The 14,423-nt window shown below is 52.3% G+C and overlaps 8 protein-coding genes and 1 non-coding gene across 9 annotated transcripts; 6 read left to right on the forward strand and 3 right to left on the reverse strand.

Moving 5' to 3' along the window:
* Positions 1–141: 141 nt before the first annotated feature.
* Positions 142–1,476, forward strand: QC763_111900 (uncharacterized protein; the record flags this gene model as incomplete). The annotated part of the gene is made up of 1 exon (XM_062907777.1): positions 142–1,476. One exon carries the CDS (start codon positions 142–144, stop codon positions 1,474–1,476), a length of 1,335 nt encoding a protein of 444 aa, XP_062770751.1.
* An 894-nt stretch (positions 1,477–2,370) lies between these two features.
* On the forward strand, positions 2,371–4,088 carry QC763_111910 (uncharacterized protein; the record flags this gene model as incomplete). Its single annotated transcript, XM_062907778.1, has 4 exons — positions 2,371–2,519; positions 2,583–2,855; positions 2,910–3,095; positions 3,180–4,088. The coding sequence occupies 4 exons, from the start codon at positions 2,371–2,373 to the stop codon at positions 3,586–3,588; spliced, it is 1,017 nt and encodes a 338-aa protein (XP_062770752.1). The 3' UTR covers positions 3,589–4,088.
* Positions 4,089–5,479: 1,391 nt separating this feature from the next.
* QC763_111920 (uncharacterized protein) lies at positions 5,480–7,157 on the reverse strand (the record flags this gene model as incomplete). Its single annotated transcript, XM_062907779.1, has 3 exons — positions 5,480–6,188; positions 6,417–6,948; positions 7,052–7,157. 3 exons carry the CDS (start codon positions 7,155–7,157, stop codon positions 5,867–5,869), a joined length of 960 nt encoding a protein of 319 aa, XP_062770753.1. The 3' UTR covers positions 5,480–5,866.
* Positions 5,621–9,656, forward strand: QC763_111930 (uncharacterized protein). Its single transcript, XM_062907780.1, has 2 exons — positions 5,621–7,815; positions 7,866–9,656. The coding sequence occupies exons 1-2, from the start codon at positions 7,621–7,623 to the stop codon at positions 7,989–7,991; spliced, it is 321 nt and encodes a 106-aa protein (XP_062770754.1). The 5' UTR covers positions 5,621–7,620; the 3' UTR covers positions 7,992–9,656.
* QC763_111940 (uncharacterized protein) lies at positions 8,179–10,000 on the reverse strand (the record flags this gene model as incomplete). The annotated part of the gene is made up of 3 exons (XM_062907781.1): positions 9,010–10,000; positions 8,852–8,937; positions 8,179–8,706 (listed from the first exon to the last, which is right to left on the reverse strand). Exons 1-3 carry the CDS (start codon positions 9,317–9,319, stop codon positions 8,179–8,181), a joined length of 924 nt encoding a protein of 307 aa, XP_062770755.1. The 5' UTR covers positions 9,320–10,000.
* A 339-nt stretch (positions 10,001–10,339) lies between these two features.
* On the forward strand, positions 10,340–10,431 carry QC763_0013980. Its single transcript has one exon. It is a non-coding gene; the product is annotated as a tRNA-Glu (tRNA).
* Positions 10,432–10,803: 372 nt separating this feature from the next.
* QC763_111950 (uncharacterized protein) lies at positions 10,804–11,365 on the forward strand (the record flags this gene model as incomplete). Its single annotated transcript, XM_062907782.1, has 2 exons — positions 10,804–11,025; positions 11,097–11,365. Exons 1-2 carry the CDS (start codon positions 11,001–11,003, stop codon positions 11,363–11,365), a joined length of 294 nt encoding a protein of 97 aa, XP_062770756.1. The 5' UTR covers positions 10,804–11,000.
* Positions 11,366–11,590: 225 nt separating this feature from the next.
* Positions 11,591–12,717, forward strand: QC763_0014000 (uncharacterized protein; the record flags this gene model as incomplete). Its single annotated transcript, XM_062905268.1, has 3 exons — positions 11,591–11,594; positions 11,816–12,409; positions 12,488–12,717. The coding sequence occupies 3 exons, from the start codon at positions 11,591–11,593 to the stop codon at positions 12,715–12,717; spliced, it is 828 nt and encodes a 275-aa protein (XP_062770757.1).
* On the reverse strand, positions 11,776–13,796 carry QC763_0014010 (uncharacterized protein). The gene is made up of 5 exons (XM_062905269.1): positions 13,359–13,796; positions 13,195–13,297; positions 12,956–13,122; positions 12,865–12,899; positions 11,776–12,801 (listed from the first exon to the last, which is right to left on the reverse strand). Exons 1-5 carry the CDS (start codon positions 13,396–13,398, stop codon positions 11,833–11,835), a joined length of 1,314 nt encoding a protein of 437 aa, XP_062770758.1. The 5' UTR covers positions 13,399–13,796; the 3' UTR covers positions 11,776–11,832.
* Between the last annotated feature and the right edge of the window lie 627 nt (positions 13,797–14,423).

Consider the following 14,423-nt stretch of genomic DNA (forward strand, 5'->3'; position numbering starts at 1 on the left):
CTGCCTCACTCGGCATCCAGACCACACGCCATCAGTCTGGGGAAAAGAGAGTCCGTGTAGGAGACGACGCGCTAGACGGCTTCAGGACCGAGCAAAAAAAAAAAAGAAGACACCTTCACCTTCCCCGCCCATTCCACAGCCATGCTTCGTCGGCCGTACCAAGCCGGGCTGGGCCTGCAAGTCTGCCAGGCTTGTGAGCTTGTCTCTGGCAGACAATCGATGCGCACAGCCAAGCGTAGCTTCGTGACACTACATCCCAGCAGACGCTTGGCCAACTTATCACCACCAAAGCCTACCTGGACGATTGCCACTCGCTCCTTTGGGACCTCGCAGACATGTCTAAAATCAAAACGCCAGCAGACACCGCAAAGTACTACCCAGAACCCAAGCCCCTCGCCAAGCACGTCGGCCCACGCCAGCTCACCGGTGGGGGACCAGGATGTGCCAGATTTGGAAGAGATCATGGCTGCCGTTGACCGTACCACCAGGAAATTCACTGCCCATTCGGGGATCCCCTCTGAGCACATGACGCTCACAGCGCTGCGGGCTTGTGCGCAGACGGATGTCAGGCAAGCAGCAGACACCCAGACCAGTCATTCTGCCGTTGCTGCGGCCGAAGACAGGCCTGTCTCGAGACTCTTGGGCTTGGAAGGTGATGCCGCAAAGGCTGGCCAATCTAGCACCTCTACTACAGTTTCTGTGCTACGGCCGGAGGACGTTGTCGACAAGGTATCGGAAGCGGCATATGCGATCGTCGCTCATCCCGCGGTTGTTATCACCCCGCAAGTGCTGGAGGAATATGTTCGACTTCAGGCTCGCCTTGGCAGACCGCAGACACTGCCACAAGTCTTGGGTCTCTACGGCAGCAAACCCACGCCCAAGGAAGTGTCTGGTTCCATCCGCTACACCGATTCCAACCCGGGGAGAGCGAGCAAGGCCGTGGATCCTGCCGTTGCTGAAGCTGCTCTCAATGCGGCGATCGAGGCCGATAATCTCGAGGCTGCTATTGGGGTTGTGGAAGCAACATACTCTTCCAAATCCTATCTGCGCGCAAAAGTTATTAGGAAAGGGCTCCTTCCTGCAGGTCTAGCTGGTGCCGTGCCCTTAGCGCTCTATCTCCTGGCCTCTGAGTTTGCCCAGTTTCAGTCAGCCTGGGACCATGCGAGCGCCACCAAGATTGCCTTTGCTGGCGCCCTTTGTTATGTTGGATTTACCGGCACAATCGGGATGGTTGCGGCCTTTACAGCCAATGATCAGATGAAGCGGGTTACGTGGGCTATAGGAACACCTTTGGGCCACCGATGGCTCTACGAGGACGAAAGAGCGGCCCTCGACAAGATTGCGTGTGCTTTCGGATTCTCAGAGGAGCACCGGTACGGTGAGGAGGAGGGGGAGGAGTATCTCTGGCTCCGGGAGTACTTATTGAGCAGGTCTATGATCCTGGATGCGGTGGACCTGATGGAGGGTATGAACTAGGGGGGAACTAATGGAGATAAGCGGCAGTTGACGGTGGCGGGAAGATGAAGATGGAATAACGACCAGCACGCATCCGTAAGACCCAGGGAGCTTGGCACTCAGCACCGGGGCTCACGGAAACTTTGATCGTCGCTTTCGGACCCGGGACGTTCTTGGCCCAACTTCCCTAGGTACCGCTAGGCTAGTTGATCAGCCGTGGGGCACCTCATCGGTCGCTGTCTGTTGTGGTTGCCAAGAGTGTGGAGCATAATATCAAACTCTAGGATGCTAAACCGTCGAGATGGGATCCAAGACCTTTCACATCGATTGCTTTGCAAGGCGCAATTCTGCGGCCCTCCCTACCCGTGGCCTCGTACACCCCCAAAACAATGCGTACCCAGCCCAGGGAGAAACCGGTGGAGCAGCCTCCCGTTCCCCAGACGCCAGTTGACGACCGCGCGCTGCGCTGTTTGGTTTGCCCACCCCCCCCCCCCATATGCATGCCTGTCTCTGCCATGGGTGTTGTGTCGCTCCCAGCTTCGTCCTGATTACGAAGGCCCCCGACGGCATCTGAATCGGGTGTACCTACCGGGCTTGGCCCGCAGCCCAAGTGTACTTGTTTCTACGTCACTTTATCTCCCCCGTCCACCCCATGCCCTCCCCCCTCCCAGCCCCAGCGCCGGCCACGATTTTGATACGTATTTATGTCCCAACCTTCCCCCCAGCCCCCAGCTTTAGGTCCATGTTCATGACAGGGTCAACACGCCACTTGAATAGACAGTCTTGGAACGCTAACTTCTTCAACGTTGGACTTTCTCACCGCTCGGCCGTTTCATCAGACTTGTTGCTTCCTATTTCGTTCTTCGTTCTTCTTCAAACGTCTTTACCAACGCACCGGTACACCAGCGCCATACCATGGCCGCCTTTGAGCGAGACGAGGCCAAATGTCTATACTATGCAGCATTTGCCTCGCACCTGCACCGGCAGGCCTTTGACTTTATCTACTGGTTTCTCTTCATCCTTGTTGTCTCCATGCTCTTTTTGTCGTCATGGAAATACAGCGGGTCAGTTCATGTCCTCATTTTTTGGGGGGGGTGGGAATTGGATGGGCGCTGACTACTGTCTAGTGATATGGAAAAGGTCTCAGACCTGGAGCCGGGATGCCCAGAATACAAGAAGAAGATGAAACGGTGCTTCTATGTCTGCGCGCTCTATTCCAGTATCTCGGTTGTTGCCGTTGTGATGGAGGTATATGCCCTGTTGGCCTTGCAATTTTGCGATGGAGAGGACCTCATGTCGCTATATTGGTCAACATGGACCATGTTGCAAGTTGGGTCACTGATTGCCATCTTTGGTATCCTCCTTGCGGTCTACAACAGCGTTCGCGCTAGGAAGAACCCGTGAGTCTATCGTCTCGTCCCCTCAAAATGAAGCCATCACTAACAACCAGACAGCCCTTGGGCGTTGGCATTGGGTACTCCTGTACTTGTCGTTGCCGGCATCGGTCACGCGCTTCACAGCTCGGTACGCAGGCGGGCTGAAAGGATGCGGTCTAGGAGCCGGAGCAGGGCTCGCCATCGTGCCGTGTCAAACTGCAGCTCCAGTCGCATGGAACTGAATGGTGTGCCAATCAGCAGAGAGTATGTCACCCATATGCACCTCCCCGGGAGGAGACAAAAGAGACAGAAGAGACTATCCATTTTGCTAACCAATGATGTTTTCAGACAAACACTCTTTGGCGAGGAGAGCGAGAAGGAAGACGGCGAAATCCCAGGAAAGCTCGTCGGATACACCCCGGACGGATCCCCGATTATCAGATTCACGGAAGACCCGGGGAGGATCGGGGCAGATCGGGGCGAGGTCATCTGCAGAGGCGAGGGCGGCCACGTCATTGTCGCTTTCCGGAAGGGGATGACGACGATCATCAACGGCGCAATCTCGAGCCCGCCGCCGGCTGCCCTGCTACCCATACCCATGACCAGTCCCGGGCCGAGTTATTCTTCTGCCGGTCTTACAGTACCGCCCCGATCGCCGGTCGTCAAGATAGAATTGCCAACCACTGGGAGGACGACGCCGACGCCAGAGCCTCGTGCGACACCACCGACGGTGCTGCCGAGGGATTCCCCTGTATGACATTGCATAAGTTTTACTTTATTGGCTTGGGATCACAGGGAAAAGTGATTGGATTTTTCTTTCTTTTGGACAATGCGCCGGTCCGCTGGTTAGGGGATAAAATTGCAAACGGATTGGGCTTGGAAATTTTTTTAGCGTTGTGGTTGGGTTTGCGGGAGTTTGAGAGAGTCAGTTTTTTCTTTCCTTCTTGGATGGCCTAGGAAATAAATGGGAATCGGCTACCGGGTACACAAGCGCGCGGAACATTGCATCTTTTTGGTTATCATCTTTTTGGAAAGAGCGAGTTTGGTTGTATGTGCGTTTTACATTTCATCATTTGGGAGATTTGGAAATTCCTCGCATAGTTTTTTGTCTCTGTTACATGTGTCTTTTTATCTCTGTCTCTCACTTTGGATTGGGAAGGTGAAACTGGTAGGGTATCCGGTTGGGAGTTGAAAGTTTGAGTCACACATGACTGCGTTATCTACATTTTGTCTTACTACTGTGGTCTGTGTCTTTTTTGCCATGCTTTTTCAAAGGCACACAGCCACGCTTGAAATCAAAGATACCTTTTTTTTTTTTCTTCCTCGTCATTTCTTTTGGCTCGACTGCAATAGCCCGGAGTGGCCGTGAGATATGAACATGGGCGGAAATCTTTACTTCACCGCCCACCAGATCCAGCTGTCCGTCCCCCCTTGTTTAGTGTTTACGCCCCCTTTTTAGCTCCTCGTCACCCTTGTCCCGCTCCGCGGTAGGCGGGAATGCAAACACAGGTCAGCCAAGACGACAGCCAAGGATAACGGGCTGTTATTATCATCAACAACAACACACACACACACACACACACACACACAAGGGAAAGAGAGAAGAAGAGACGAATCGGGTATCTGGATTACAATTGCTTCCTGCGGTGATACGTTGTATTTGAGTTTTCTATTTCCATAAAACTATTCTGTTCATCCGAGTTTGTTTGCGAGGAGTGTGTACCCCCCCACTTTCCCAAATAGGCAGTTTCCCAGCATCTGTATGAGATGCCGCTCGGTTCACGCACGGTAGATCTACCATACTTCCCGGCAGAGGGGTGAGTAAGATTTGACGGGTGGATTTCGTGGCTTAAGGGAAAGGGGATACGACCTCAAAGACGACATCCCGTCCAGAATTAAAAGGTTTCTTTTTCACCATATATTGGGCATGAATTATCGAACATGGGAAAGAGAATTTTGCATGATACACTCCGTATCCGCTGATCGACACACGCCCAAGTAAGGGAAAAAAAAAAAAAAAAAACTCCGTGAATTGAAACGGTGAGTTTTTCCCACGTGGGAGATGTCATTCGTTCTTCTTTGACCAGCATCACGGGCACGGGACGGGTACAGTACGCTCGCACCCCCTCTCAGACGTCACTACCACCACCATCAGCCCTCACCAAAATTCATATCCAATCTCACCAAACCTCACCAGCCAACAGCAACGTGCCCTAAACGAATGGCTCTTGACAAGAAACCCAAGAACACGGCAAAGGGTGATCAGCTGACACCCCTGCCCCATGTCAACCCTGCATCCAACCAAACCTGACCGCCGGGTTTACCAGGCAAAACCACCCGACCGGGAATTGTCACGATGATTCTTCCAAATCGGGAGAAAGCAAAAAAAATTGTTTCGGATGATGAAACTACTGACTCTCTCTCGTACACTAAGTCATTTTACATTCCACCCCCCAAAAAACAATCCCAGAGATACGGACTGAAACATACACTCCTCCATCCAACCATCTCCCTCTCCCAAAAATGTGGCAGTGCTGTTGCTCTCTCACCTCAGAAACATCCTGACTGATCGTCCCCCCCCCTCCCCCTCTCCCAAAACACCCTGCAAGAGTCATCACTATCTCACACCCTCCAAAAACCCATATCATCGGGAAATGGCATTTCCATGATGCGCCTTGTGTAAGGCGGGATTTCGCACATCAGCATCTCAACACCCCCCCCTCCCCATCCAACCGTTTTCACGCCTTTAACCCCGTGTTCCCATCATTCCTTACAAGGTCTAATAAACCCCCGGATCCGATCCTAATATCCGTAATTCCCTTCAACAGAAATAACAAAGTCTCCCGCGAAGTCTGGTCAAGCATTCTGGATACCCGGCAACCCATCACAACTTGGCAAACATTGTCTCTGAGCCGCTCCTTGGCAAATGTCACATTCGGTCTTGGTATTGTAGGAAAAGATACGAAAAAGTTTCACATGACTTTCGTCTCTATATCTTTTCCGCTTCTTTTGATTTCCATCACCATACCCCCCTCCTATGCCCTTCCGGCTCGTCCAACCTGAAGAATCTCACCCGTCAGCCGATCGTCGCTGCGAAGTACCGGCCAAGAGCTGCCGTCCGCCTTGACCAGTGTAACTTCAAGCTTGGTGCCCAAGATCTTAAAGGTCGACTTGGCAGCATCTATCGTCCCAAACAGCGGGACCTGCGCCTTGTATCGCTTCGGCACGGGCGCGTCTGTCGTCAGAAGGTCCAGGTCGATGGTCTTGTCCTGGAATTCCACCTTGGAAGCCTCCTTGTCGATCTTCTTGAGGAAGAACGAGGCAATCACCGATGTAGGGGTTTGGTAAAAGTCGGTTCTGTACAAGAATGAAAAAAAAAAGGCGGCGATAAGCATATGTTTTTCCGTCTAGACCAACCATCGGCGGTCAAGGGAGGTGGATCGATATGTTTCTGCTCGATAGGATACCCGCAGACACAGCCCAGTCTTGGCCGCGGTCTTGCTTGCGTCGCGCGTAGGAAAGCCTATGAAGCAGAAATCGCGATGGGGAAGGGAGGGGGAAAACAAGGGAGTAGAGTAAACTCACCTGACCGTCTCCAGGACCTCTTCACCACCAGCCGACGACGTCTTGGCCTTGTCTTTTTCTCCGCTCCCGACGAACAAATGCCTGGCCTTTGTCTTACAACCCTCAATCTTCATGAACTGGTCAAACTCGAGGACGCGGCGCTTGCAACAGCTGTAACCCTTGCTGCCCTCGTGGAAGATGGGCGCTCCCGGGTGGTGCACGCAGCTCTCGCCTTCCCGGCTGGAGCCCTTCTTGTAGGCTACACCGCATCCCTTCCGCCTGCAAACGCGGCCGTCCGGAATCTCGATTGTGGCGTCGTCATCCTCCGACTCGGCGACGGGGGGTGGTGGAGTGGGTATGTGCTGAGGGGCGGCGACGGGCGCACGGGGTGGCGGGGGAGGGAGGTTTGTCGTCTCGACGAGACCTTCCGGAGCAGCTTCCCTCTTTTCGATCTTTGGCGGGATATCGGTTGTGCTGTGCTTGCCCTCGGTGCATGGCTCAATGGCCATGAATTCCTCAAAGGTGAGAACGCGCGGCTTGCAGCACTTCCATCCTGTTCCCGAGGCAAAAGAAGGTTGTGGTCAGCTTGGCGGGGTCTAGAGATATCAATGTGATAGGCAGGCCAGAGGGAAGCTGCAGGATGGTGGTTGACATACCTTTCTGGCCCTCGTGGAAGACGGGGGGACCGGGGTGGTAGCGGCACACCTCTTCGGGGTCTGTATACTCCTTGCCGCAACCTTGATGGACACACTTTTGAGCCATGGTGACAGGAGCTTTAGGTAGGTACCTGGAAGGCGGGGAGGGGTCGTCCGGAGCTGTCTTTGTGAGATTGGAATCGACTTTGTTGGTGGTGAGGAAGCGAAAACTGTCGCTGTTGATGGTTGTTGATGTCAAAACAACAAACAATTAATCGCTGCCAAACAAAGGGGTTTGGGCGGTCAGATTCAGGGCATCTATGGAAGCTCCCTCGAAGAAAATGGAAGCTCCCGTTGCCCGCTGTCGCTGATACGGTTGGTGGGGGCGGGGAAGCTGTGGAAACGCGTCGTCGCGACTGCCCAGCGGGCCGGGGTTTAGAGATCTGGCCTAGCCATAAACGGTTTAGTCCATTGGCAATAAAACAGCCTTAGGCCATGAGCCTGTTTCGATATCTGACTCGCTTTCAACGTCAACTCATCAAAATAACCTACCAATACACCGGTTTCACCGAGCTTCATACCAAGCAATCATGCGGGCTACCGCTCGTCTACTTCAATCATGCAGAATAACCTTCTTCACACGTAAAACCTGCGGACTATGCACCCAGGCAAGATCAGTTTTATCAGACGTCTGGGATCAACGGCCGTTTGCCTTCGAAGAGGTTGACATTGTTGATCCCAAGTCCAAACCATGGTTGGATCTCTATGACTTTGATGTCCCCGTGGTGAGCTTACTTGCATAAAGAACGACGGAAAGCAACTAATTCAAGAACAGATTCACATCAGCAAGTCTGAGGCGCCCGAAGAAGATCCCAAGCTGTCTTCCCAGGCCGTGAAATTGATGCATCGGTTTACAGTAGACCAGGTCAAAGCAAAGATGGACCTTGTTGAAAAGTCATGAGCATGCCGGCGGCCTCCAGCATGACCAATGATGTCAGTCATTTGTTTTGCTATCGTATATACGAAGTTCTGGACCATCTAGTCTAGCAGTCCGAACCGTACGACAGCCCGTGGAAGGATGAGAGTACAGCTGTGCTAATCACGGTTGCACATGTAAACCTACCATCGCTAGCCATCTCTTCACAGCCTCAATACGAAGCGGCCTTTTCACCTGGAACCTTTCCCTGGGCAACGGCGAGTGCGTCCACCATTGTAGCCTGAAGAGCCGTAAAATCCGTGGCCACGTTGATCATATGGAATCCCATATCAGCGTACTTCTTTGCCTGCTCTCCACCGGTGCAGAATATACCACACTTCTTGCCAGCTGCCACCGTCGCCTTATAGATACGGGCAATAGCATCGTCCAACTCAGCATCCGTCTTGCCGTTGATGATTGGGTGGCCGATATTGTTGCCTAGGTCAAAAGGCCCGATGAATACAACATCAACTAGTGGCGCAATCTCTTCCACGGAATCCAGAGCCTCCTTGGTTTCGATCTGCACCATGGTCAACAGGCTGTCGTTGGCTTGCTGAAGATACTCTGTAAGCGTCGGTTCCGGATGGAAGTTTTGCACCGCAATCGGGGAACCGAATCCTCTCGTTCCCAGTGGTGGGAACTTGGCTGCTGATACCACGCTCTTGACCTCATCAACAGTCCGGATCAGCGGTACAAGTATCTGAACCTCTGGTTAGCCGGACTCACTCAACACAAGGGGAGTTCTGTCATTCTCACTCCGTGTGCACCGCTATCCAATGCCCCTGTGAGCGCAACGTCAGCCACTGCCGGATAGTTGGGAGATCATCTGAACACTCACGTTTCACCATCCAAGGTTGGATGTCCGGTAGTCGAACAATAGGGGACACACCCAGGGCGGCAATGGCCGGAACCGCGTCATGCATTGCAGCATCTAGCAGGGTGTCACAGATTAGTCTTGGGGTTTCACCATTGACATAGATCTACAACGGAATAGGCCTCTTACCGTCGATGTTGCCGTGTTCACAGTCCACCATTACCCAATCTCCACCCGACCTGGCCAGTACACGAGAAACATTGGCACCGGGAATCATCTGCCAGAAGCCCATAGCTGGCCGCTTGCCTTCGGTGAAGACCTGCTTCAGTTTGTTTGACGTTGTCATCTTGGCGGATGCAGCCATAGCGGACGACGACATGAACCGAAGTGGTTGGCCGATGCGAGGATGATGTATTCCGGACGATACGGACTGACGAGATATACAGAGGCGGAATGTTTGTAGCGCGCCGGTTACTGCTGCTGCTCTTGTCCGAACCATGGTGGATCCTTTATAAACAGTCCGAGAGTCGCTCTTTTCAACAGGCCACCACCCAACGGGGATGTTTCAAAAGAGGCGATATGATTCGAAACCCGGAAATCCACGCAAGGGGTGAGTGAGGTTTGTCTAATGACTCCCACCAACATCTACTTTCACAACGTTGGAGATCTGCGGGGGCGGAGTTGAGGCTTTTGCGGGGTAACACATGGAGGAACTGTTAGCTTGGGATCGTGACCCCCTCTTATAACCGCCATTCACCGAAGGCATTGCCAAGTATTTGGTGATGCCTTCAAGCAATAGATATCGATGCCAAGGGGATGCCCAGGCCGAAATGTAGTTCAACAGCATTGTTAATGTTGCTTCTCGCCGAGACTTGCTTGCAAATGTTGCGAACTACCCTGTTCAGCCTGATAATAGGGGTTGCTGCAGGCGCGCTATACGTCGTGAAACGCTGTGTGTGATGAAGGGGCTTGTTTTCTTTGCCCTGACAGCGGCAGCTTCGGCGAGGATGACGATCGGTATGCAAGTTTTTTTTTTTTTTTTTTTTTTTTTTTTTGACTGTTGATCGACATGTGGCTGTGTCTGCGTTGATACATGCACAACATAGGGAAAGCGTTCACTGACAAGTTATATCGATATGCTATTCTAGACGGATTCCATGCTCCAGATGGGCAAAACGTGGTGATCGGGAAAAGATAGATGGCTGTTCTGTAGCGTAACAAGCCGCTGCATAGAGGCCTCCTGGACATGGCATGAGAGTCGAGTGGCACCTGATACCAGGTTCTTCTCTCTTAGGGGGATTATCAGGACAAAACTGACAAGTCTCTTGTTGCCACCATAGATATAGTGATTGTTTTCCATTGTTTGCTTTGAACTGTAAATGCTTCTTTCTGACTGTATGACCCTCTCTAAGTCGGATATGGCCTCCATCTTGAATGCTGTTGGTCACACAATCCAGCTATTACATAATGCCGTATTCTCCCCAACCACTCATCAAAATTGGACCATTCACGATTTAAATCGGGTATGGTGTAGCGGTAACATCGTTGACTCTCACTTCTCAGAAGTGTCTGTTCTCTCAACAGCCCCGGGTTCGACTCCCGGTATCCGAGTCCTTATTTTTGCTTTTTTTCTTCTATCTGGTGCTGATCAGGGATGGCTTGATAAACCAAATTTTTGATGTGGATCTTGATGATCATACATACGATAAGATGAAACAATCTATTACATTGCATTCCTTCATTGTGGTCCCTTGTATAGGAATAGAACTTGTAAATGTAGGATTGATACAGAGGCAAGATTATGCTATCAGTTCCCTCTCGGCGGCACACAGCTACAGGTTGACATTTACTTGCTTTCTCAGGGGTGAACAAGGTGACCCCGATAGCCTCATATCCATGCGGTTCCCGATACAACAATACCCCCACCAAGCCAGCTTCTCCCGCCCCACTCACCTACTCAAGCCACCAGGGCGCGTCAGGTTGGCCAAGCTCTGGAGAGCTTCACGAGTGAGGCTCAAGCTCAAACAGCAAACCGCATCCAAAATAATTCTTAACCACCCCTTCCCGCACTCACAATTCGCACCTCTGACACATCGCCAACCACCCCTGAAAGCCCTCCTTTTCACCAACCCCACAACACCACCCCTCCTCTTACTCTCAACCTCCCAACCCACAACAAAATGTCAATCAACAGCTACATCTCCAGTCCGGCCCCCTCCCTCCCACCCCCCCCATCCTCCCCTTTCGTCCCCCCATACTAACCTTGTCCCCTTCAGAAAAAGTCTGCATCATCACCACCGACGGCAGAACCCTGGTCGGCACCCTCGCCGCGTACGACAACACAACCAACCTCGTCCTCCAAAACACCATCGAGCGTATCATCCGCACTCCCGATGACGCCGAGCCCTCGGCCCAGGTTCCCCTGGGCCTCTACCTCATCCGCGGCGAGAACGTCTGCACGATCGGGCTCGTTGACGAGGCGCTAGACGACAGCATCAACTGGGCCGAGGTCAAGGGGGCTGTGATTGGGACTACGAAGCATTAAGCAACTACGAGGCAAAGACTGGGGAGGTTAAAGATTTGATAAATACAAAGGAGAAGGAAGAATGGCACGTTAAGAGCTGGGTTTTGACTGTGAAGGAAATGCTAATGGCCAGTTAAAAAGAGGTTTGGGAAGCGGCGGTTCTACTACAGCATTGGGAGAGGAAGCTTTGAGAAACTGTTATGGCGTTTAGGAGTCGCACACATATATGTGCAATGGTTTGCCTCGATGGGTATGCCCTCTCTTTCTCTGTTATTTCACAAATCACACACACACACACACACACACACACACACACACACACACACACACATATATATATATATATATATATATATTTCGTTTTCGCTGACATTAACACGCAGAAGAATTCAAGAGATACCCCATGAGTAAAAGAAAAAAGCTGGTGATCATAGGAAGGAATCTACAGAGTTTTATTTTTCCCCGTCTCAGACAAGTTCTACCTACACCTAGGCAAAGATTCTGTCCAGCAAAATACCAGCAAAGGTATTCTGGCCCGGCGACGACACTACCCTGTTGATTCTGTTGCCCCTTCTCAGACTGAGCCAGCCCATCGTGTCACCAGGAACCTCATCGAACGTGACGGCATCCATCGGGTCCTCGGGGTGTGTCTCTACTGTGCTGTCGACCTCGGCCGGCTTGGCTCTCCCACGGTTATCGATGACGTGCATGCCCCTTGTCCACTGGCCGCAGGTCTCGACTCGGATGTCTTCTGGCTTGGGCACAGTCGTCCACTCGGGATGGTCGCGCGTCAGCATGTACCAGATGGTCAGCGGGTCATGAAGGGACAGGCCCTCGTTGTGGCCCTCGCCGAGCATCGAGTCAATCTTGTTAAAAGTGCCATTCAAAAAGGTTTCGGTCCATTTGGCAAGGGGACTGCCTTGTTTCAGCAGCGGCTGGATCTTTTGGTTGAAAGTCTCCTTGTGGAGCTCGTGGGGAGTAGTGATATCCAAGGGGAACAAGCTCAGCTTGAGTTGACGGGGCAACTTCTCAGGATAGGCACCCAGGACCGACTTGCCGTGTATTGTTGGTGGCATCGTCGATGAGGGGACCTTGGACGTGAGAGCGTAAACTCTGGCAGCGGCAACAGCATCAGCCATGCAGTTGAACTCGGCCACAGGAGTCACGTTTCCGATGGTGTTGACAGCACCCCCCATCACAACAAGCTCCTTGACGCGGAGGAAGGTCTCAGGGTCCTTGGCGGCTGCGAGGGCAACGTTGGTGAGTGGCCCAACGGCAACGACTGTGATGGTGTCCTCTGGCTCTTCCCTCAAGATGCGGAGGATCTCCTCGTGGGCAGGACCCTTGCTAGGGCTGAAGAAACGGGAGAATGATGGTGGCTCATCAGAGTCTGTAGCTCCCTCCACCTTGTCACCGAAAAGGGTGCGCCAGGTATCCGCGGGGCTCAGGTCAGGGTGCTACAGATACCAGTTTAGCCAAATGATGCCCCTATTCGCGATGTAAACAGATGGAAATCTTACAGCTGTGTGGACACCATGCAGCCCATCCTCACCATCTATAACGCGGGTTAGGGTTATCCTCAGGACTCGAACTTTCCTAGACTAAACTTACGGAAATGGTCCGCCACCAGCTCTTCATCTTCCAGGGGATGAGAAGCACCAACGGCAACAATAGGCTTGTAAGCGTTCAAGGCACCAAAGGTAGGTTTGCCGTTGGCCTCGCGCCATTTCATTTCCTTCTCCAGCACGTGAAACATGGCCACGACATTGCGGAGGCATCTGCAGCCGCGTCAGACAACAGTTCTCGACATGTTCCAGGAACTTTCCACAAGCGAGACCCGGGGGTCGTACCTTTGCAGCGGGACATTGCCGTATGTGACCGAAATCATGGCCACCTCAAGCTCCTTGGGAGAGGCGCTGAGGGCCAGCAACAGTGCCAGGACATCATCAACACCTGGGTTGGCTGTGTTAGTACATATGCAGATATCGTGATTTTAGGTTTTGACAGTACCAACCTGGATCGGTATCAATGATAATGCGGTTCTTGGGCGCCATGACTGGAATATCTGTGCTTGCAGAGAGGGTGCAAAATGCGGGGTTGCTGTGTATGTCCCAAGTGTACGAGTTGGAGACCCTGATGAGCTTTGACAATTTAAAAAGATATAAAGATGTGTGGCAAAGAGGAGGTAACCCTTCTTATCTCAAACCGTCCAAGAGAATCACCTCAAGAGTTTTCGCGGCTCACAAGGAGAAAGATGATACAGGCCCTAGGTCAAGGTCTTGAACTGATAACAAGGCCAGCCTGGTTTCCAGCAAAAGACTGGGAGCTTGTGCCGCCAGGATGGTGGGCAGAGATGTCCCACCTTCCTAGTCTGGAATCTTGCTGCTGTTCGATCTTTCTGATTGCAGCCCAGTCAACGGCCTCGTCCGCTTTGGTTATGTAGACATTGGAGGGTTGTGGCCGCCATGTACAGGCAGTGCCGGTGAGGGTGCAGCTTCCCTATAAGAAGGCCATCCCAACGTCTTTGAGTTGCGGATGCCCCTGTATTGGATGCTCATGCTGAACTGATTCACTGCCATGTGTCTCCACCACAATATCCGATAAGCCCTGATAGCTGAGTTGGTGAGATTGTTGACACTGAGAAGAGCATCTACTCCGTATCCATATCGGAAACAAAGCCAACAGAGAAAGATACGGGTCAAAAGAGTTGCTCTTGATACCTATCGAGCAATCTTTTCAATATTTCACGTAACCTGCCAAATGTCATCATCAGTTTGGTCCAGCCTTCGTATCACCCCTGAACAGCTGCCGATATCGTCCAGCCAATCACGTGAAGCATCGCTGCCAAGTTGGGTCCCAGGGGTGTACCGTGCACTCTCTCCACCCTAGATGAAGCTGGCCAAGGGAAACGCAGCCGAACTTCTGAACACCTTTCACCTGGCAAGACACGCCGCCGCTGTGGCTTTCCATCAAGACTTTTGAAGCCCTATTTTCTCCTACCCAAAGCTCAAGAGCACTCACAAATTCTTCCCCCCTTCTTCCCCCCAGATATCAAACCATTCACTCTACCCTCCCCCTC

Source organism: Podospora pseudopauciseta, chromosome 1 (assembly GCF_035222475.1).
Source record: "Podospora pseudopauciseta strain CBS 411.78 chromosome 1, whole genome shotgun sequence".
Classification (NCBI taxonomy): domain Eukaryota; kingdom Fungi; phylum Ascomycota; class Sordariomycetes; order Sordariales; family Podosporaceae; genus Podospora; species Podospora pseudopauciseta.

Coding starts and splice junctions, on each gene's coding strand:
- QC763_111930 (XM_062907780.1), top strand. CDS start 7,621: ATGCGGGCTACCGCTCGTCTACTTCAATCATGCAGAATAACCTTCTTC. Junction 7,816..7,865: donor ATGACTTTGATGTCCCCGTG/GTGAGCTTACTT, acceptor ATTCAAGAACAG/ATTCACATCAGCAAGTCTGA.
- QC763_0014010 (XM_062905269.1), bottom strand. CDS start 13,398: ATGGCGCCCAAGAACCGCATTATCATTGATACCGATCCAG. Junction 13,298..13,358: donor TATCATTGATACCGATCCAG/GTTGGTACTGTC, acceptor CAGCCAACCCAG/GTGTTGATGATGTCCTGGCA. Junction 12,802..12,864: donor TGCATGGTGTCCACACAGCT/GTAAGATTTCCA, acceptor TGGTATCTGTAG/CACCCTGACCTGAGCCCCGC.